This window comes from Phyllobates terribilis, unplaced genomic scaffold (genome assembly GCF_046119375.1).
Source record: "Phyllobates terribilis strain yellow unplaced genomic scaffold, ASM4611937v1 Scaffold_17__1_contigs__length_24005725, whole genome shotgun sequence".
Lineage (NCBI taxonomy): Eukaryota > Metazoa > Chordata > Amphibia > Anura > Dendrobatidae > Phyllobates > Phyllobates terribilis.
The window spans coordinates 9,897,943-9,921,573 of NW_027362777.1; the positions used below are offsets into that span (position 1 = coordinate 9,897,943).

The window sequence follows — 23,631 nt, forward strand, 5'->3', positions numbered from 1 at the left end:
TCTGACCCAATAATGGTACCTTCATGTGTTGGTGAAAGATATAAGCCATACTCAACACATAGATTTCCCAGGTTTATTGTCACTGGTAAAGATTGTTCTGAAGATACTAACTGTCCTCCAAATCCTCTCAGAAAAATGTGTTTACCACCAGGGTCTTTAATCAAATCCAGATTAGTCAAACTGACAGCAGCCCCTGTATCCAGTAAAATGTTTGTACGATGGCCCCCTACCGTACCCTGAATAAGGGGTCTCCCGCCCTTGTCCCTGCTAAGCTGACTCACTAGGGACAACACTGGGGCGTGACATCCCTATTGTTTTACATAAGGATTTGTTGAAGGTGGGGTCTTTAATTCCTCTGGCTTTTCTGCCATTGCCTTCCCAATCTTCCTCAGTTCATCCAGAAGTGGGCCATATAATGTAACTTCAGGAAGACTATGCTCTCCATTCCTTGCAGTATTTGGTTCTTGTCTTTGCTTCCTATTATTAAAAGGTCTATTATTGATAACTCTTTTACTACTTCTACATTCTTTCATAGTGTGACCTGTGTAACCACATTTATAACATTTTCCAATAAATCTTACTTTGCCTTCATTTTTGACTACCTCTGATATCCTCTTTTGGGGCTTGTTGTCATGACTTGTATCCTGAATCCAATCCTTTAATATATTTACAAAGGCTTGATAGGAATTTGCGTTCCTCAAGGCAACCTTTGTTGGATAATCAACAAAGGTGCAGTTGTTAGCCATTGAATATAGAAAACGGCTATCATCAGGAGACATGTCAGGGCAGTTATAGGTAGAACGATATAATGTCAAACATTCACTGCAAAAAATAATAGGATCATCTCCTCTATTTAATTTTGCATTTTCTAAGGCATTAGTACCTCTCATATCTCGTCCCCCCATAACTCTCTTTAATTCCTCCACTCTGTCACTAGCATTTCCCCAATTACATTCAAGATCTGCAGATAATCCTTTGTGAGCTCCTACAGGGGGCTGCAGTTTTTCACAAAGTTGAGATGGGAGCCATACCCGAAGTAAGGCACATGCAGCTCTATTACCCAGACTGTATTGTGTCACTACTGCCTCTAACTTATTGGAAAGACTAATGGCTGAGGCACTTGTATCAAACTTCCCTAATATCTGGCATAGATTTGTCTTATCCTGTATGGAGAGTGTTGTGGATTGGACTAAATTACTGCTGTTACTAAGCAAATTGTCTCTCCTTTGTCTGCTCCCTCCTGACTCAGGAGTAAAGAGAGAGGAACTATGATCTGGGTTATACTCAGGGTTATCAGCCGTGCACACAGGCTGCTCCTCCCCTCTTTTCCAATCTCTTTCCTCCTGATCAGCAGACTTGCACATTTGATTACAATAACTATGGTTATTCACTCTAGTACATTCTTGTGATTTCAAGGACATAATGCAATGTTCTTTTAGCTCCAATTTTACATTAGCATCATACAACTGGTTCCTAAGTATTGTCATATCATCATTATACTTCGCTTCTTTTCCTTCTAGCAAAGCAATACGCTGTTCCCTAAGTTTACATCTCTCCTTATACTCCGCCAGCTTATCTTCTAATTCACAATTTTGGTAATTCATATTGTCTACCTCATCCCTTAGATCTTCACACTCACAATTATGATCTTCAGCACTAGCAATAGCCAGACTGACTTCCTGTTCAATTTTGTCCACTTCACCTCTTAATTGAGCTTTCTCTGAATACCAGTGCAATTCCTTTCATTTTCAACAACATACACAAAACATTTGCTAACTTCTCTTTCTTTGCTTTCTTTTTCGACAATTTACTTTTGTTATCATTCTGCCCTTCACATTGTTTCATAAGGTCATTAAACTGATGTGTCAATGCATCATCTGCACAAGTACTGAACTGAGCAGAGGCATATTTTTCAATAAATTTACTGACTATTTCCATGTTAATTACTTCCAACTATTTTCACAGAAGACAACAAAAATAAACAAATCAGCTTTCCAAACAAAAATTACAAATTAACGAAACACAATACAGAAACCAGTGAATATCACTTCACTAAAACAGGGACACAGATTGAATATAATCTTTTCCCTCAGGCAATCACTGCCACAGTCTTGTCTCATGCACTTGATCAACTACAGATCCAAGATCCAGGCCAAGAGTGATCTCCTATTGAAGCATAAGGCTACTTCCCCTTAACATGAGATTTAGACTTTTAACCTCTACCTCACTTTCTTCTCAGAGATGTCTGGTTTTACCCTTTAGATCTTATGAGAACTTCAATCAACAGGGTGCTACCCTAACTTTACCGGCAACAATTCAACAAACAATCCACTAAACAAATAAGACAAACAGGCCTGAACCTAGGAGACATTAAAATACATAAGCAGTTACATAAAATAAACAGGATAAAAAAAGATAACTTACTATACGATCGCTGAAACGATTCAATATAGGTGGAGGAGTGGCTCCTCAGTTTGATTTGAGCGTTATCGAACGAGACCCGTTGCTTATAATCCTTATACCCCCCTGGAAATGAGTGGTTATGTATTTTCCATGGGTTCTCTTATACCTAAGTGGAGATCTGTCTACACACCCCTTGTGGTGACATCATGTGGGCTGGTCTCCAGCCTGCACATTTTTATTAAAAATGCTAACGTCTGCGATAACTCATTGCTCGTTGATCGCAGAAGCTTGCAAACTATGCCATTTTTTCTGTTATGATTTTACCTGCATTTAGAGACCACACATTGCATAGCTGCAGTCTGTTATTCTGGTGTTTTCGCGCTACAGCTCCCTGATCTTGCTTACAATAATGAAAAATTATGTATACGTTTCTCGGCTGTCCCTGCCACTAAAAATATAGGTCCCATTATTGTCGGAAGTATGAAACTTACAATATTTCATACTTCGTTTTGGAAGTCGAAGTGTCTATAGATTTCTGTTTGAAGCTCGGGAAACAAGCTTTCCCAGTTACACGCAAATTATGGCAATCCTGCGTTTTAATCACCCCCTGCGTCATCCAGGTACAAGAGGCTCGCATTCTAAGTAGCTTGTAACACTTCTTGGCTGACAGCAGTTGGTTTAAGGCCTTACTCATGACTGTGTTAATTGGGGCTTTGTGCTAAGATTTTTATGGAGGCAGCTTTGTACTGACAAAAGGGAGAAATGGTCAATATCCATGTCAGGGAAATATGGAAGAATATTTTCCTGATACCAATATCTCCCTGACAAATAGCAATTGAACTTCTTGTGGCAATAATTAGTAAAACCTCTGAGATTTAAATATGGGACCAAGGAAGAGAAGGCGGCATTGTATGCTTATGATTTACTTTTATTCTTAGGTGATGCTCTGGGGTTTCTAGAGAGCACGATGGTGACTATCAATAGCTGACTTATTCCATCCATAGACCATACTAAGGACTAGGGGGCACTTATTACTGGTGGAAGAATGGCCATTCCGGCAAACAGGAAAGGGTTCTTTACAGTTAGAGCAGTCAGACTGTGGAAGGCTCTACCACAAGAGGTAGTAATGGCAAACACTAACAAATTTTAAAAAAGGGCTGGATAATTTCCTCAGTACATATAACATTGTGGGTTATAGATAATTTAGTGACAAAAAATGTATAATTGGTGGAGAAGGGTTGAACTTGATGGACCTAGGTTTTTTTTTTCAACCCATGTAACATCCCCATGTTTCTCTTTGGCGTCCTCCACCTCAGTACATTCAGAACTTATCTTTGAAAATCCACCAAAATGGGGATGGAAACCATAATGAAGAAAAAACTTTTCAAGGATCCATCTTAAACCCTTCAGCTGATAAAATGAACCCCATTGTAGCATTGGCGTCTCTGCCTCCTGCCGGGCAGAGACGGCGCTCCCCTCACTGTCGTGGTCCCGGTCCGGCGCCCTCCTGCTGCTGCTGTGGCGCGCACCGCGCGCAGCTTCCCGGGCACAGTACTTAGGGTGCGCGCGCGCTTCCTTCCTCTTAAAGGGGCCGGGCGCCGTCCTAAAGAGTCCCCGGAGGACTTCCCCTTTATAAGGCACCTCCTCCAAAATGAAGGTGCCTGTGCAAGGTTGTTGTTTTGTGTGCTAACACTTTCTTCAGCCCTCAGGTCCCGCTGCGTCAGCCTTGCCCGCCAGTCTGTCTAACAATCCTGCCTGCCAGTCTATCAGCCGTGCCCGCCAGTCTGCTTATCTGGAGCACCTGCCAGTTACCTGCTGTGCCCGCCAGCCTGCCTACCTGGAGCACCTGCCAGTTACCTGACATGCCCTCCAATCTATCTACCTGGAGCACCTGCCAGTTACCTGCGTTGCCCGCCAGCTTGCCTGCCCCAAGCACCTGTCTGGCTATCTGCTGCACCCGCCTGCTTGCCTACCCGGAGCACCTGTCTGGCTATCAGCCATACCTGCCTGCTTATCTACCCGGATCACCCGCCAGCCTTCCTGCCATGCTCATCCGCTGTACCGGTCAGCTCCTGTCATCTGACCCATGGAAGTCACCTGCTATCACACAAGGTCGGTCCTAGAGTGGCACCTGGTTCACCTGCCCGGTCCCTCCCTGGTTCACGGAGTCGACTAAGCCGCCGTGTGACTTGGGTCGGTCCGAGTAGGCACTTAGTTACGCCCCTCTGGTCCCTCCTTGCACCAAAGCACAGAGGTTCCACCACCCGGACCCGTAACACCCATGAATGAAAGTTCCTGAACAGAAAAAAAAACACATTTCTCAAGTTTAGCAAAAATTTCGCAAAAAATATATATCATAGTATCGTGTTAGCCAGTAGATAGAAAAATATTAAGGTTTGAGAGTCCTCAGGGGTTGATACCCTTTAATGGCTAACTGAAAAGATGGTAACAAATTTCAAGCTTTCGAGACTACTCAGATCTCTTCATCAGGCATACTATAACACAATCTGAAGAGTCACATATTTATACGCAGCAGGGCACAGGAATAATGCAATAGATAAGACAAGTGACGTGAAGAAGAACGATCAGTATTGAAGAGGGAGAAGTCGTTGTGGCTGTAAATATTGGAACAGTTCATAGATAAGGAGTGTGAAAGTTTTACTGTCCTGTGATTGAGGTCTGGTCCATGATTGTAAAACTCCCAAAATGGTCTGAGGAGCACATTCCTTAGTTGATGTAGAAAGACATAAATCCATACGATACATTCATTGCTGCTCTGTGAGTGTGTCAAAGATTGTCATAAGCTTGTACTCCCAAATTTTTTTTGTCTTTCTGAGATTTGAAGTTACATTTTAATACAAGTAATTTCATGTCCATGATGCGGTTATCAAGGATACAAAAATGTTTGGCCATAGGTAGATCTGTTCTTTTTTCTTTTATTGTGTGGCGATGAGAATTCATCCTTGTTCTAAGTTTTTGCCCTGTTTTCCCTACATGCAGACCCCCAATTGAACATTTGGAACATATAATTAAGTACACTACATTAGATATGATGCAGCTGAAAGTACCTGGGATCTTGTGGTTGTCTCCTGATGTGAGTTGTGTATCTTCATCTTGTCTGTGTTCATTATAAATGGACAGGTTTTACATTTTTTTCTGGCTGCAGGGAAAGGTACCTGAAGCTGTTGGAGAGGACAGGAAGTGGGAGGTCTCAAAATATAGATTGTAATCAGGCATCTTTTTGTAATAATAGTTGTAATTTCCGTGCAGCTCCCATTAACACCTCCAGATTTGGATTGTAAGTGACTACGAGAGGCACCCGGTTGCTCTCTTGTTTAGTTTTGAAATGTAGGACATGATTGATAGTCTGATGGCTTTTGCAATCTGGTTTTCAATTGTTGTTTGATGGTAGCCCTGCTTCAAAAAGGTGTTTCAGAGGCCACCAAGGTATTTGTCTCTGTCCATAGTATTGGAACATATCCGATTTTTTCTAATGGCTTGGCTGTAGACAGTGGAGATTGTGTGTTTTGGATGGAAACTGACCCATATAAGGTATGTTGGAAGGTCAATTGGCTTCTGGTACACGGACGTCTCTATTTCATTGTTCTGCAACTTAATGATGGTGTCCAAAAAGTTAATTTCAGTACAGGAGTAGTTGAGTGTTAAGTTGACGGTGGGATGAAATTGATTAAATCAGATCAAGGAACATCTTTAGCTGTTGCTCAGACTCTGTCCAGATGATTAAACTATCGTCAATGTAACGGTAGTAGGCCAGAGGCCTGATGTGATGTGAGGACATGAAGTCACTTTCAAGCTTGACCATGAAAATTTGCATACTGTTAAGCCATTTTACTTCCTATATCTGTACCAGTCTCATGTAGATATGTGTGGTTATCAAATTCACAGTAATTGTGGGTGAGGATGATTTTTGTAAGTTTCATCAAAGGTGAAACTATCCTCCCCATCTGTTTGCTTTCCCTCCCAGCAGCTTTTCCTTCTACCAGTTAGGCTTCTGGGAGGTTATACTTGTTCCTTTTATTTTTGATTCTCCTTAGCTTGCCTTCTTTGCCCTATATGAATGTATCTTAGTTTCTCACCCATGGTTTTTGTATCTTACTTCTCCCTTTCCTTTCCCCTTGTTGACAATGTGTTGCGACCTCTCCTCTGATTCCTCAGAAGGTACAAGAAACCCCTCAGCGGCCTATTACAGAGTTAGATCCGAGGTGGTGTTTTAAGTTGTGCAGCTAGGGCCTTTTTAGTCTATACAGAGACCAGTTGGGTGTAGTTGCGACGTTTTCCCGTGTGGGTTCTCTGGTGGCTATCAAGATGAACTTTCTGGTTAAAACATTTCCCACATTCTGAACATGAAGAAGGCTTATCCCCTATGTGAGTTCTCTGATGTCTGATAAAATTTGATTTCTCTGTAAAACATTTCCCGCATTTTAAACAAGAAAATGGCTTCTCCCCTTTGTGGCTTCTTTAGTGTATAACAACATCCTATTCATGGTAAAAACATTTTCCACATTCTGAACATGAAAAAGGCTTCTCCCTGATGTGAGTTTTCTGATGTCTGATAAGATTTGATTTCTTTGCAAAACATTTCCCACATTCTGAACATGAAAATGGCTTCTCCCCTGTGTACGTTTTCTGATGTGCGATAAGACTCGTTTTCCTTGTATAAGATTTCCCACATTCTTAACAGGAAAAAGGCTTCTCCCCTGTGTGGGTTCTCTGGTGACTGAGAAGAGATATTTTCTTCACAAAACATTTTCCACATTCTGAACATGAAAATGGCTTCTCCCCAGTGTGAGTTCTCTGGTGACTAACAAGAGATGATTTATCTACAAAACATTTCCCACATTCTGAACATGAAAAAGGCTTTTCCCCTGTGTGAGTTCTCTGATGTTTGATAAGATTTGACTTCTTTGCAAAATATTTCCCACATTCTGAACATGAAAAAGGCTTCTCCCCTGTGTGAGTTCTCTGATGTCTGATAAGATTTGACTTCTTTGCAAAACATTTCCCACATTCTGAACATGAAAAAGGCTTTTCCCCTGTGTGAGTTATCTGATGTTTGGTAAGACTTGATTTCTCTGTAAAATATTTCCCACATTCTGAACATGAAAAAGGCTTCTCCCCTGTGTGAGTTCTCTGATGTTTGATAAGACTTGATTTCTCTGTAAAACATTTCCCACATTCTGAACATGAAAAAGGCTTCTCCCCTGTGTGAGCTCTCTGATGTTTGATAAGATTTGACTTCTTTTGAAAATATTTCCCACATTCTGAACATGAAAAAGGCTTCTCCCCTGTGTGAGTTATCTGATGTTTGGTAAGACTTGATTTCTTTGTAAAACATTTCCCACATTCTGAACATGAAAAAGGCTTCTCCCCTGTGTGAGTTCTCTGATGTTTGACAAGACTTGATTTCTCTGTAAAACATTTTCTACATTCTGAACATGAAAATGGCTTCTCCCCTGTGTGAGTTCTCTGATGTGCTATAAGATTTGATTTCCTTGCAAAACATTTTCCACATTCTGAACAGGAATAAGGCTTCTCCCCTGTGTGAGTCTTCTGATGTTTGGTAAGGCTTGATTTCTCTGTAAAACATTTCCCACATTCTGAACATGAAAATGGCTTCTCCCCTGTGTGAATTCGCTGATGTGAAATAAGAGTGGATTTCTCTGTAAAACATTTCTGACACTCTGAACATGAAAATGGTTTCTCCGCTATGTGACTTCTCTGGTGACTAACAAGATTGGATTTCTGGTTAAAACATTTCCCATGCTTGAAACAAAAAAATCTATTCCCTGCTGTATACATTTTTTGATGACTATTTCCATATTCTGATAATGGCTTCTTTGCTTTAGGAGCAGTTTGTTTCTTAATGCCTCTTTTGTGGCTATGATTTTCCTTAGTAGTCAGTAATAAATCAGAAGACAGGACCTGTTTTAAAGAATCAAATGACAAATCTTTTGTGTGAAAGGATGATGGTATATCTGGAGTAATGGCATTCACTTCAGTTGTATTATGTGGGATCTCAAGATCATCTGATTTAAAAATTGAAGATGTCAGCTGTCCCTCTGATCTCTGGGTACTGTCATCTGCGAAAAATAAAACAAATTACTATTTTTGAATAAAATATCCTTGAATTTTATATTTTTGAACATATCTACTTAAAGTGTCTGTAGGAATGGCAAGTTATGTAAAAACATTGAATGATTCACCAAGACAATGACAGTTCACAGTCTAATAGAAAACCTCATAGGATGAACCAGTAGACCGTGGTGTTCAACTGTCTGTTAATTCTGCCTCCCAAATATGGAATATAAAGCCACCAAACAATGTTATGTAGGTGAAAATAACACCAATAGAAACTTCTACTCATCTCACAAAAAACAAGTCCCTACTCCGATCCATCATCTGTCAAAGGAAAAAAAGAAGTTTCCACATTATTAGGGTCTCAGACAGGGCCGTAACTACAGCCGGGGCACTGCCCCGGGGCCCCAACCACCCAAGGGGCCCCAAACTGATGGTAAAAAATTGTATTTTAATACTTTAATATCTCATAAAATACCCAGCTCCTATATTCCTGTCAGACAATGTCACCCGGAGGACAGGAGAGACTATCATTTCAATAATTTCCAGGAGCTCTGCCAGCTGTCAATGAATGGAAACCTGCACTGGCCTGGAAAGTCTCATAGCACAAGATTTGTAACAATATGTTAGTCTGGAGATCACAGAGAGTTGGCGAGGCCACATATCTCTGTGACAGATGTGAGAAGCCCTGCTATTTAATAAACATATACAGTTATTTTAAAATTGTGCAATATTTGGAATTATTCACCTTATTAATTTTCCAAACATATTCACTGAATATTTAACTTCTAAAACTTGCATCATAAACAACAAAATCTATTAAAGGTCTTGCGGAACGTGGTGAAGCCTGTGTGCTGTATACAGCAATGCGTAGCAGGCTTCACCACGTTACGCACAACCTCTAGTGATTGAAATGTTGAGGGACCCCACAATGAAGTTTTGCCCTGGGGCCCCGAAGTTTATAGTTACGGCACTGGTCTGAGAGGCTCTTGAAAAGCAACATGGCTTCCATAAACCAATCCAGCAATATCCACTCTCCCAAAGTCAGATCTCCCCCTTGCTTCTGAGCCTTGCAGTGTGCCCAAACCACATAGCATCCATGTATTTGGCATTACTATAGTGAGAAGAACCCACTTCATTTATGATGTCTGTGTCTCCTGGAGCACAATCTGGTATGTGTTGGGCAATAAAATAGTATATTTTCAATTTTCACGTTCCAACATCCACTGTGTGCTAATTTCCGGAAAGTGGCTGTGGAGTCAAAATAGTCACTACTCCTATAGATTATTTCACTGAGGGTTATAAAATCCAAAATGGAGTCACCTTATGGGAATTTCTACTACTCTGGTTTTCTGCCATTTTGTCATATTAGGGCGTGTGTCCCATTTCCTCTGAGATCTACTCCTGCGATGTCTACTTCTTTCACCATGTCTGTCCTCATTCATTCTGCAGAGAATCTAACGTGGTGGTATACAGTACAGACCAAAAGTTTGGACACACCTTCTCATTTAAAGATTTTTCTGTATTTTCATGACTTTGAAAATTGTACATTCACACTGAAGGCATCAAAACTATGAATTAACACATGTGGAATTATATACTTAACAAAAAAGTGTGAAACAACTGAAAATATGTCTTATATTCTTGGTTCTTCAAAGTAGCCACCTTTTGCTTTGATGACTGCTTTGCATACTCTTGGCATTCTCTTGATGAGCTTCAAGAGGTAGTCACCGGAAATGGTTTTCACTTCACAGGTGTGCCCTGTCAGGTTTAATAAGTGGGATTTCTTGCCTTTTAAATAGGGTTGGGACCATCAGTTGTGTTGTGCAGAAGTCAGGTGGATACACAGCTGATAATCATACTGAATAGACTGTTAGAATTTGTATTATGGCAAGAAAAAAGCAGCTAAGTAAAGAAAAACGAGTGGCCATCATTACTTAAAGAAATTAAGGTCAGTCAGTGTGAAAAATTGGGCAAACTTTGAAAGTGTCCCCAAGTGGAGCTTCAAAAACCTTCAAAGAAACTGGCTCACATGAGGACTGCCCCAGGAAAGGAAAACCAAGAGTCACCTCTGCTTCTGAGGATAAGTTTATCCAAGTCACCAGCCTCAGAAATCGCAGGTTAACAGCAGCTCAGATTAGAGACCAGGTCAATGCCACACAGAGTTCTAGCAGCAGACACATCTCTACAACAACTGTTAAGAGGAGACTTTGTGCAGCAGGCCTTCATGGTAAAATAGCTGCTAGGAAACCACTGCTAAGGACAGGCAACAAGCAGAAGAGACTTTTTGGGGCTAAAGAACACAAGGAATGGACATTAGACCAGTGGAAATCTGTGCTTTGGTCTGATGAGTCCAAATTTGAGATCTTTGGTTCCAACCACCGTGTCTTTGTGCGACGCAGAAAAGGTGAATGGATGGACTCTACATGCCTGGTTCCCACCGTGAAGCATGGAGGAGGAGGTTTGATGGTGTGGGGGTGCTTTGCTGGTGACACTGTTGGGGATTTATTCAAAATTGAAGGCATACTGAACCAGCATGGCTACCACAGCATCTTGCAGCGGCATGCTATTCCATCCGGTTTGCATTTAGTTGGACCATTATTTATTTTCAACAGGTCAATGACCCCAAACACACCTCCAGGCTGTGTAAGGGCTATTTGACCAAGAAGGAGAGTGATGGGGTGCTACACCAGATGACCTGGCCTCCACAGTCACCAGACCTGAACCCAATAGAGATGGTTTGGGGTGAGCTGGACCGCAGAGTGAAGGCAAAAGGGCCAACAAGTGCTAAGCATCTCTGGGAACTCCTTCAAGATTGTTGGAAGACCATTTCCGGTGACTACCTCTTGAAGCTCATCAAGAGAATGCCAAGAGTATGCAAAGCAGTCATCAAAGCAAAAGGTGGCTACTTTGAAGAACCTACAATATAAGACATATTTTCAGTTGTTTCACACTTTTTTGTTAAGTATATAATTCCACATGTGTTAATTCATAGTTTTGATGCCTTCAGTGTGAATGTACAATTTTCATAGTCATGAAAATACAGAAAAATCTTTAAATGAGGTGTGTCCAAACTTTTGGTCTGTACTGTATGTAATCAAATGTTGTCTACTATACGTAGGGGAAACTACTTAACACATCAGGGACCACATTGCCAGCCATAATTCCACGATTCGTTGCGGCAAAACTTGGTTACCACTATCCCATCATTTCTCCAGCGCCAGGCATACAGTATCACAACTCAGGTTCCAGGTGATTGAAAAAGTACCCAGACGAGATGGTAACCATATCAAACACCTTAAACAACAGGAGTGGTTCTGGATACCCACCCTCCAGACACTGACACAGGGACTCAACTGTGAAATAGATTGGCTAACCTGATTAATCTTTTTTCAAAACACACTAGATCAGCTCTACAACCTACTCCTATTCCTTCTCGCCAGGTGAGTTCCTCAAACCCCCTTCCCCTCTCACCTCCCCCCCCCCACTGATTTCCTTCTCCACCCCTTCCCTTCCTCACCTTCTCCTCACCCTCTTACACACAACTCCCATGTATTATTCTTGCAAACCTAATTACATACAAAAAAAACATGGCCTCACACTCTATAGTTTAATACAGGACTCCATACATTCCTTACACCCCCTTCCATTACTGCTTTAATCCCGGGCACCATTTGATCCAACCAGCACAAGTCGTTTTATTCTCCCACCCAGATCAACCTCCCTTTTGCCCCTCATCGATGCACCGTGATGACAACATAAAATAACTATTGCATATAACCTAGAGCTCATGCGCGGGTTTCATCTGTCGCCATGGTTACGCTACACATGTGACATGGCCCTATGGGGGACGGGCCCGCCCCAACAGACCCACTCTCCCTGCCACATCACCCGCCCTTGACGCAACTTCTGGGGGGCGGGTTTGAGCACACGCACTTCCGGTCCGGTGGTAATGGCGGAAACATACATAAACCCTTCATTCTCAACCAGAGACAGATGCACGAGCTGTTCACAGCTCCATTAAAGGTACCCACCCAGCATACTTTGTGCAGTCAAGCAAGCCACCAGGCAAGATCATACAACATGCCTCTATACTGATCTGTTTGGGCACCTGTACTCCCTATATGTCTCTAACTGTTACTTAAAAAGCTTTATTACTTATCTAAGTGGGGACCTATATTCCTCATTAGTGTTAACTGAATTTGTTCGGCATTTCAAATTCGTGTTCGGGGTTGCGAATTATTCTCGCCAAAAAATCGGCTCCGCCCATGAACATCCCTAATTTGCCACGCTGTCACGCAGCTGTCATCTGCGTGACAGCGTGGAAAATCAGGGATGTTCATGGGTGGAGCCGATTTTTTGGCGAGAACAATTCGGAACCCCGCACACGAACACAAATTTGAAATGTCAAACAGATTCTCTCAACACTATTCCTCATATGTCTCTGCCCTATACCTAACATGCCTTTATACTCATCTATTTGGTGACCCATTTTCCTTATGTCACTGCCCTGATACCTAACTTCTTTACCATCTAAGCTCTATCATTCTACTCCTTGGTCCTCCTCCGGCTCCATTGCTCCTCCACTTAATCATTAATCTTTTTGCTTCCATTGTCCCATTTTTTACCAATGACTAACCATGCGCCCAGAATATCAGCAATACTTACCTGCAGGACGGATGTCCTAGAAGCTGCTGAAGATTGTACTTGTAACTGTCGCACATTGATGATGAACATGTGAAAGCCTTATGTATATAACTTCGGTATATAAGTAAATATGTATGCGTGTTTTGACATTTATAGATTTTTTCTCTTTTTTCACAGCGACATTATAAATAAGATTCTGGCAGGGTCAAAACATTAAAAATTATTTATGTCACATGTCCCTGCACCTTTTTAGGTCAGTGCTTATGTCTGAATCAAGGAAGGAGGGGGGAGGAACGTAATTCAGCATCACCATCCAGGTAAAAATTGATTCTTTATTAGTGCATCATTAAAACCGAGTTAAAATCAAACTTCCTTATGTGTTTCTGGCACCGAGATGGGCCCTTAGTTATAGGATATCCTATGACTAAGGGCACATCTCGCTCCGTGCTTCAGCCAACTGGAAAGCACCACACCCTACTAAAGTTCGGAGTATATTGCCGGAAGCTGCCAGATACAGCCTTGTTCTCCTCTGGTTCTGTCCCCTGTGCTCATCTCCCATCTTGTGTATTTGTTTCCGGTTGTGACCTCGGCCCATTTACTGAATACTCGTGTTTTCTGATTTTTCTCTGCCCTCATGGTTCTGACCCGGCAACCTGACTATTCTTCTTGCCATCTCACAACACAGAATAGCAGGTAATACCGTGGCCCAAGCCTAGGGGTCTCTTTGTAAGTCCAGATCCATGTAAGGGGGTTAAAGAATGTTGAGCCAAGCAATCCCTGGGATCTGAAAAACGGGAGTAGATAGCACCAACCCTGTTCGTGGTAGCCATTTTCTGAGCTGTCAGGTGACCATGAACAGTGTCCCCAATACATTATGTCTGCAATCTATTCCAGCAAGATCTGCATTCAAGCAGCTAAATGGCTCTCCTCCACTTCTTAACCTGCCATGTGCCCAGACAGTAGTGTACGACCGTATATAGGGTATTGTCGGTTTCAAGAGAAGTTGGAAAATAATTTTTAAGGTCCATTTGTTTCCTATTATCCTTTGTAAAGAATTCCAAAGTTATCACCACAAAGTGACACACGTCAGATTTGAAAAATGGAGCCTGATTAGCAACATAAAACTGTCTGCGGGAAGTGGTTAAATCAAATTATTTTGGACACTAACTACTGTAGTCAAAAAATGTGACCATAGATAATGACTAGTGTTGAGCGAGCATCCTCATTTACCCCTTTAAACAAGCACGTGCTCAGGTGCTCACCCGTGCTCAGGTGCTCTCTGAGTATTTGCAGCATGCTCGGAATCTATGTTTGAGCTGCATGTGTCACGGCTGTTAGGCAATCCCTGTGTGTGTCACAGCTGTCTAACAAACAGGAAATCCCTGCAAGTGTCACAGCTGTCTAACAGCCTCAAGACATGCAGCCGTGGCGATTCAAACATAGACGCCGAGCACGACGAAAATACTCACCGAGCACCCAAGCGTGCTCGTTTAAAGGGTTAAACAAGCATGCTCGCTTAACACTAATAATGACACGTCAACTGAAATGATCAAACTCAACAGTCTTCATCAGTAAAAATGAGTAACTAGTGGTGAAACCTCTCTGGTAATTAGAGTATGGGGCTCGGCGGCTCTTAGGAATCTAAACTATCGTAAGAGACAATATTTTCTGTCACATGGAGTTTCAAGAAGAAATGTTAGACATTTAAAGAGAACTTATGATAGTGCAGAGATGAGGTGTCTTAAATTCAGAACTCGGGCATTTGGAAGAGGTAATGGAGATCTTTTATGAAAGACTACCAGGGAGTTAAACATTAAGTGAGGCCGGCCGATCCCACTTTAAACTACCGTGTTTCCCCGAAAGTAAGACCCCCCCGAAAGTAAGGCAGGGTGGGGGGTTTCGGGGGGGTCCGCCAATGTAGGGCACCCCCCGATTGTAAGGCAGGGTAGCGGGGGGGGGGGGGGCCGGGGAATGTAAGGCTGATTCGTCACAGGCTCCCTAGCCGGCTCGCAGCTGATTGGCCGATCAGCCTGTTCGTCACAGGCTCCCTAGCCGGCTCGCAGCTGATTGGCCGATCAGCCTGTTCGTCACAGGCTCCCTAGCCGGCTCGCAGCTGATTGGCCGATCAGCCTGTTCGTCACAGGCTCCCTAGCCGGCTCGCAGCTGATTGGCCGATCAGCCTGTTCGTCACAGGCTCCCTAGCCGGCTCGCAGCTGATTGGCCGATCAGCCTGTTCGTCACAGGCTCCCTAGCCGGCTCGCAGCTGATTGGCCGATCAGCCTGTTCGTCACAGGCTCCCTAGCCGGCTCGCAGCTGATTGGCCGATCAGCCTGTTCGTCACAGGCTCCCTAGCCGGCTCGCAGCTGATTGGCCGATCAGCCTGTTTGTCACAGGCTCCCTAGCCGGCTCGCAGCTGATTGGCCGATCAGCCTGTTCGTCACAGGCTCCCTAGCCGGCTCGCAGCTGATTGGCCGATCAGCCTGTTCGTCACAGGCTCCCTAGCCGGCTCGCAGCTGATTGGCCGAATCAGCTGCGACGTCACCGCCTGCAGGCTCGCTCCGATTGGTCCAGCTTCCCCGGCATCCGAATCGTCAGCCCGGCACCGCAGAGGAGATCGAAACAGAAGGAAAGTAACGGTAAGTTCCGAAACTCTCTCTGTGTGTGTGTGTGTGTGTGTATACGATATGTGTACGGTATGTGTATGGGTGCCGTATGGGGCTGTGTGTGTGTGTGTGTGTGTGGTGGCAGAGTGGGGGGCAGAACCACTGTATGGGGAGGCTGCATATTGTTCAGCCTGTTTTTTTTCCCAATGTAAGGCCTCCCCCGAAAGTAAGGCAGGGTGGGACTTTTGGGGGTAAAATTAATGTAAGACAGGGCCTTACTTTCGGGGAAACACGGTATCAAACAAAAGGAACCAGGGATAAAAAAGACATGAATAAAAAAATGTTACATCCTATGTATGAGGGGAGAACTCCAACACTAAACCGGAGTTGGATTCATTTATGGTGGACCATTGGCGTTACTGGGAGTCCTGACCAGAAGAGTAGAGAAAGTATTAGCGCCCCCATTTCAGGAGAGATTGTGCAGTAATCTGAATTCCTGAGGATTAAAAACATAATGGAATTTATGACGTGGAGTGAATCCATGAAACCAGGGCTGGAGCCAACACATCTCCTGCAGGCGTGAATAAATGTATATTACAGCCATCAGCCACGCACAGCTTAGAGATATATCATGGCACAGGTGTAATGTTTTTTGTATAGTTTATCACAATCCTGTTTGAAGTTAGTTGGTTTGCAATAGAAATTGTAAACTCAGGATAAAGGGAAACTCTGTTGTTATTGTACAGAAATTCACACTTGGCCCTCACTGCACATTTAATGTTGTCGATCATAAAAGTGAAGTTTGGCCAGAAAGACTGGACCTGGTCTTGTAGGGACCATATGAGCACATTCAGCAGCACAGAAGGGAGAGAAGGTAGATTCATCCAATAAGATATCAGGGATCTAGGAAGCCAACAGCATCATTACCCTCCGCTTTCTCTTACAGGCCCATCATAATATTTTTCTTCAAGTGATTTTCTCACTTGTCAGCACATTCTACGTACGCTGTCATTTGGCTTTGTAGTTCACAGATCTGGGCAGGTAACGGTCAGCGTCTTCTAAACCCAGGGGGTAGGTGGATCCTTCAGGTTGTAAGATCTATAGAAAAGGGCTTTCACAATTTCACCAAGTAATTAGAACAATTTTTCATTTGGAGGCGAATGTTGTAGTCTAGCGGCAAAATGGTGATCACACGATTGAGATATGATTGGACTATCCGACTGATAAAGCAGCCACAGCCAGTGACTGAGAAGAATCTGTGATTTTTCTGTATTTAGTGGTTACTACTCACCTGGGTAGTCATATGTAGGAATCTCCTCTTTACACTGCTCATCATCCCTCACATATGTCTCTGTAGTATTAATATGGGTCAGATCTTCACCCTGAAACAAATAATGTAAAAGTCACAGACAGATGGAGAAGTCACATCTATGATCAGCTCTAATCCTGCCATCTCCACCGATCTCATTACACAAATATAAAAGATATAATACTGGTGGATAAAACAAGACTGAGCACAAGCATAGGGGAGATCTCATGACACCTTCTCTCCATCTACCTGATGATCCTGTGGAACATTGGGATCTTCTTGCTTACAGTCCTGTGGAAGAAGAGGACGGGGACATCTTTCTGATGTTGTCCTCTTACTGGATAGATCTGGAGGAAACACATACAGGGACTGAATTCATTCTTTACATACAGATAATTATAGGCAGTGTGTATTTAGTCCTGTCTATTACCTGGTGATGTGAGGGGCTGGGGAACCTCCATGATGTCCTTGTACAGATCTTTGTGTCCTTCTAAATGCTCCCACTCCTCCATGGAGAAATAGACAGCAACATCCTGACACCTTATAGGAACCTGACACATACAATGATATCGTCATCCCCCCGATCCCTTCATATAATTACTAATAATGTCCCAGCATTCCCAGAAGTGTCACCTCTCCAGTCAGCAGCTCAATCATCTTGTAGGTGAGATCTAGGATCTTCTGGTCATTGATGTCCTCATGTATCAGGGGGTGAGGTGGAGGTCCCGTGATTGGGCTCAGGGGTCTTCCCCATCCCTCAGACACAGGGGCCTGGCAGCGCTCACTAGAGGTCTTCTTCACTACTGTGTAATCCTGGTTATGGAGAGACACAATAATAAATATCACTACAGACATTTCCAGAGTCCTCACCTCTCCAGTTCTGTCCATATGTTATTCCCATAGATAAGAATGATGTAATGTGACGTCATCAGAATCTCTCACCTCTCCAGTAAGCCGGAAGAGGATCTCTAGGGTGAGGTGTAATATCCTCTCCGCCATCTTGTCTCTGTCAATATCCATCCTTGATAGGTGATTCAGAAAAATTCTCTTAATATAGAAGATGTCCTAAATAGGAAAGTGATGGAACATCATAAAGAATTCTGTGTAATAATACAATTACTGGAGACAATAAGGGGAAATATATCAGGAGATAGAACATGTAGATGTTATATTCTCTAGTCTTGTATGGATTGGAACATAAGTTGAATTGCAGAAAAGGACATCTCCTCCATGCTCCCAATCATTGGCTAAGTTGGCCACTGCTTTGGCAACTGATTAGCTGTAGGAATCACAAGTACATTGGGATTGACCAGGAAATGAAGAGACTGGAGGAGGACCCAAGCAACCATGGTATTTTTATTAGTTTACAACATTCTACTTTTTTCCCTGTCATCTACTAATAAAACCTATATATTTTAGGCCACAGACAACAAGCAGTTTCTTCCTTGGAGTCTGCAGCTGAACACTTTTCTCATAGACTCATCTTCCATAACGCTAATTCTTGTCTCATTTACTGGCACTGGAATCGGCATTAGCAATACTTAAGGAGATATTCATTACACGTAGCTACTACCTAATTACCCAAAGGTAAATGATTCAGGGATGTGTTAAAACATGACTTTTATTTTTTCTTCTTAAAATAACTGATCAAAATTTGATAAAAACACATCAGTGTGCCAGTGCCAGTCCTATACAATGTATGATCCACTGAACTATTCAGTAAGCAATGTGCTCAGACCCTACCCTAATGAGTACTGTTTGTCACTCATTAAGTGCATGCCTCAGAGACTGCAAGCTGTTATTAAAGCCAGAGGTGGTGCAACAAAATACTAGTGATGTATTGGAGTGTTCTTTTAGTGTTTCTTAAAGCCCTAAAGTTGCCATTTGAAATGACTTTAGTTTTGTGCCATGTCTGTGATCTGCTTTTTTTTCAACAACATTAGACAACTGAATGAACATCCTCCGAGCCCGGTGATTCCATAATTTTTGCCAGGGGTTGTATATTAATGGAAAGTTGAGTGGAAGAAAAAAAGTGTGATAGAAAAAGGTGCACAAGCAACCGGGATAACCGGTTGAAAGAATTGTTAAGAAAAGGCCATTCAAAAATTTGGGGGAGATTCACAAGGAGTGGACTGCTGCTGGATTCATTGCTTCAAGAGCCACCACACAGACGTATCCAGGACATGGGCTACAAGTGTCGCATTTCTTGTCTCAAGCCACTCAAGACCAATAGACAACGCCTGAAGCGTCTTACCTGGGCCAAGGAGAAAAAGACCTGGACTGATGCTCAGTGGTCCAAGGTGTTGTTTTCAGATGAAAGTAAATTTTGCATTTCATTTGCAAATCAAGGCCCCAGAATCTGGAGGAAGAATGGAGAGGCACACAATCCAAGCTGCTTGAGGTCTAGTGTGAAGTTTCCACAATCAGTGATGTTTTGGGAAGCCATGTCATCTGCTGGTGTAGGTCCTTTGTTTTATCAAGACCAAAGTCAGCACGAAATGTTGGCCTACTGAAATGCATGTTCAGTAAATGTACTCAATACTTGGTTGGGGCTCCTTTTGCATCAATTACTGCATCAATGCGGCGTGGCATGGAGGCGATCAGACTGTGGCACTGCTGAGGTGTTATGGAAGCCCAAGTTGCTTTGATAGCAGCGTTCAGCGCATCTGCATTGTTGGGTCTGGTGTCTCATCTTTCTCTTCCCAATACCCCATAGATTCTCTATGGGGTTAAGGTCAGGTGAGTTTGCTGGCCAATCAAGCACAGTGATGATGTTGTTTTTAAACCAGGTATTGGTACTTTTGGCAGTGTGGACAGGTGCCAGGTCCTGCTGGAGAATGAAATTTCCTTCTCCAAAAAGCTTCTCGGCAGAGGGAAGCATGAAGTGCTTGAAGTCCACTTGACAGAGAGCGCGAGTACATATCTTGACGAAATTTTAACACCATTTGTTCATGCATTACCCTCATTTATAAGTGACACAAAAGATCTAGTCTCTAAACTAAGTGATATTACTGTATCTGATACCATCATTCTGACTAGTCTGGACGTGGAGGCCCTCTACAGTAATACCAACCATGAGCTGGGCATTGGGACAATTGCGTATTTTTTTAAATATGAAGAGTAGACAATTCTTATCACATAACTCTTGTTTTGTCACTCTTAGGATTCGTACTTACGCATTATTTTTTCACCTTTGATGATATATTTTACTACTATCAAAAGAAAGGGACCGCAATGGGAACATGTGTCCCAACCTTTGCAAATTTATTTTTGGGGTGGTGGGAGGACCAACACGTTTTCAATGAGGATTTCAGTTTTCATACTAGTCACATTTTATTTTGGGGTAAGTTCATTGACGTTTTGATTTTGTGGGATGGTGACAGATTTTTTTGGGATTTTGTATCTATTTTGAATAAGAATCGGATTGGAATGTTCTTTACCCATGAAATCGGTTTTAAGAGGATCAATTTCCTTGACCTGACAAACCAAATTGATGGGATCTGTAATATTCATATGGACATATTTCGTAAGCCGACCCCCACCAACAATCTCCTTCATTGGGATAGCTGGCACCCCAGGGTGTTGAGAGCAGGTATACCGGTAGGTCAATACCTGCGTGCGAGACATAATTGTTTGGATGAGGATACTTTTATCCAAGAGAGTAGGAATCTATTCTCAAGATTTACAGCAAGGGGATATCCGAAACAGGTGCTATACAAAGTCTTTAATAGGGCTAAGACAACTAACAGGGATTCGCTGCTATGCCCCAAGAGGAATGCACCAGAGAATAATAGAGTCTGACATATAGGAAACTATGATGATCAGACAAGCACAGTGTATAACATCATGCGGAAGTAATGGCCTATATTCTCAGCTGATGCCGATTTGAGGGCGATTGTTGGTGGACATCCGGAAATTACCTTCCATATAGGGAAAAATTTGAGGGATTTCCTCAATTACAGAAATTTTAGGAGGAGCAGGCAGTATTCTGAGTTGGCAATCGAAACATCATGGAGGCTCCGATCCTTGTAGGGGCTGCTCCTTTAGTAAATATATGACTCGGGTTACGACTTTTACGAATCCAACTGATGGACATGAGTATTTCGTTAGGGACCAAATTAATTGCAGATCTAAGGGGATAATTTATGTAGTGAAATGTCCCTGCCCTAAATTGTATGTAGGGAAGACCATCCAGGAGGTTAGGAGGAGAATATCTAACCATCTTAGCTCTATTAATACTGGTGCAGATACGGTTCTCTCAAAGCATATGAGAGGTTTACATGCAGAAAAACCCCTGGAACTGCTATTTTGGGGCATTTGTAAAATGACCCTTGGCCCTAGGAAAGGTAACCTTGACCAATTATGTTTGAGGGAAAAAGCTAGATGGATCTATAAGCTTAATTCACGTAGTCCTATGGGGCTTAATGAAGGATTTATTTAGCTATAGTGCTTTCCTATAGGAGCATTTATATGAGTGACATGAATGAATTATGCCTATTTACACTATGAATGTTGAATAACAACATACTAGTAGATGATTAATTTATTGAGTTAATTATATATAAGTTTTTGTGATAACAAGACTTATTAGGATATATGGAAATATGTCTGATGGTTAGTGTTACAACCTTTTGAGAGTAAACCAGCAATTAATTTTTTTATGTAAATAGTAGGATTTAGACAATTTCAACTGATTAATTTATGGCTTATATGAAATTGATCTGAGTAATTAATGAGATTAGCATAGAGAATTTATTCATATTTATATAAATATTGTGTCCCTGCAACTATTCTATATAGTTCACAGACATTCGATTTGAGTAATGAATAACGCTGATAGGGAGAGATGATGATTATTTGTCTATCTCTCCTTTTCTGCATATGTGGATCATGTCTCTTTAAGAGATTTGAGGACATGCGCAGTTTGTTATTGAAACACAATGTGTCCTGAGTTTGGAATTTTGGTGAGTGCGCATGTCTGGTGATGTCACCGCATGGAGAGTGATGTCATCTGACGCGCACCTATCAGGGAGCGAGACGTGGCATGCGATGAGTGGCCGGCTCCATTACCCATGGAGAGCGATGTCATTTGACACTCACCTATCAGAGGGCGAGACATGGCATGCGATGAGTGGCTGGCTCTGTTATCCAATAGGGAAAAAGGTAAATAACCTGACATCAGCGTACACGGGCTATCGACGCTGCAAGTGGACACGGGAACACCTATCAGGTCCTAGGATATAGGTTGGTTCCCCCTTGGCATCTGATGCGGTGGTGAATCATAGGCTCTCTGAGATGAGGCATCTTGGGAAAGTAATACATAACTGTCACGATTGGTCATTGTATCAGTTATGAGATTTGCTAAGCATATGCGATATATACCGTATTTTTAGGACCATAAGACGCACCTAGGTTTTAGAGGAGGAAAATAAAAAAAAATTTATAAGCAAAAAATGTGATCATGATCCACTGTTAAGGGGGAGGGGGTCTGCTGCTGACACTGTTATAGGAGTAATGTCCCCCAATTCTGTTAATATCCCCCATCCTGGTATACATGCCCCCCATCTGCATCCTGATATGCATGGCACCCCAATCCACCATCCTGGTATGCATGGCACCCCTCATCCCTCTTCCTGGTATGTATGTCACCCTTCATCCTGGTATGTATGGTCCCCCTCACACCCATCCTAGTATGTATGGCACCTTCATTCCTCTTCCTGGTATGTATGGCCCCCCTCACACCCATCCTGGTATGTATGGCACCTTCATCCCTCTTCCTGGTATGTATGGCACCCTTCATCCCTGTATGTGTGGCCCCCCTCATCCTGGTCCCTGTATGTATGGCCCCCTTCATCCCTGTATGTATGGCCCCCCTCATCCCTGTATGTATGGCCCCCTTTATCCCGGTATGTATGGCCCCCTTCATCCCGGTATGTATGGCCCCCCTCATTCCGGTATGTACGGCCCCCCTCATTCCGCTTTGTCACGCTACACAAAAAAAACAAAAAAACAATCATACTCACCTCCTCTCTCCTCCAGCACTGCGTCCAGCTCTGTTGCCGACAGGGATCTCACTGTGTGAGCCGCGCATGGCGTAACTGCCATGCGCCCTCAAGCAGCGAGATGCTCTGCCGGAATAGTCACTGCTCCCCACACCAGGACTGTGTGCGTGGGGAGCAGTGATCATTCACTCACCTTAATAGCGCGCACACTGTAGCCGCAGCGCGGCTCCTGATGCGCTCGGTGGTCAGCGTGCCCACTATTAAAGCCCATGGATATTCATGGACTTTAATAGCAGGCACGGTGACCGCCGAGCCCAGCAGGAGCCGCGTTGTGCATACAGTGTACGCGCTATTAGGGAGAATGAATGGTCACTGCTTCCCACGCACACAGTCCCGGCATGGGGAGCAGTGACTATTCCAGCAAAGAGCGGGACACAGCTCTGGACGAGAGAGGAGGGGAGTTTAATTGTTATTTTTTTTCTGTGCAGCGTGAGGGGGATCAGGGGGTGCCAAACATACCAGGATGAGGGGGGCCACACATACAGGGATGAAGGGTGCCATACATACCAGG

At 43.0% G+C, this 23,631-nt stretch overlaps 2 protein-coding genes across 2 annotated transcripts in view; both read right to left on the minus strand.

Annotated features, from left to right (window-relative positions):
* Window positions 1-308: 308 nt before the first annotated feature.
* LOC141176188 (posterior protein-like) lies at window positions 309-5,531 on the minus strand. Its single transcript, XM_073660182.1, has 4 exons — window positions 5,472-5,531; window positions 2,307-2,360; window positions 1,812-1,953; window positions 309-1,720 (listed from the first exon to the last, which is right to left on the minus strand). The coding sequence occupies exons 1-4, from the start codon at window positions 5,529-5,531 to the stop codon at window positions 309-311; spliced, it is 1,668 nt and encodes a 555-aa protein (XP_073516283.1).
* Window positions 4,799-23,631, minus strand: part of LOC141176069 (uncharacterized) — a 28,559-nt gene continuing 9,726 nt past the window's right edge. Inside the window, exons 2-7 of the mRNA XM_073660056.1 lie at window positions 18,001-18,123; window positions 17,692-17,871; window positions 17,489-17,609; window positions 17,308-17,405; window positions 17,041-17,131; window positions 4,799-8,504 (exon numbers count right to left, since the gene is read on the minus strand). Coding sequence (XP_073516157.1) covers window positions 7,099-8,504; window positions 17,041-17,131; window positions 17,308-17,405; window positions 17,489-17,609; window positions 17,692-17,871; window positions 18,001-18,078 — 1,974 coding nt within the window. The 5' untranslated portion in view covers window positions 18,079-18,123 and the 3' untranslated portion in view covers window positions 4,799-7,098. The remainder of the gene's footprint in view (window positions 8,505-17,040; window positions 17,132-17,307; window positions 17,406-17,488; window positions 17,610-17,691; window positions 17,872-18,000; window positions 18,124-23,631) is intronic.

Coding starts and splice junctions, on each gene's coding strand:
- LOC141176188 (XM_073660182.1), bottom strand. CDS start 5,531: ATGAACACAGACAAGATGAAGATACACAACTCACATCAGGAGACAACC. Junction 1,954..2,306: donor TGTTTGTTGAATTGTTGCCG/GTAAAGTTAGGG, acceptor CTGTGAAAATAG/TTGGAAGTAATTAACATGGA. Junction 1,721..1,811: donor AGGGCAGAATGATAACAAAA/GTAAATTGTCGA, acceptor ACTGGTATTCAG/AGAAAGCTCAATTAAGAGGT.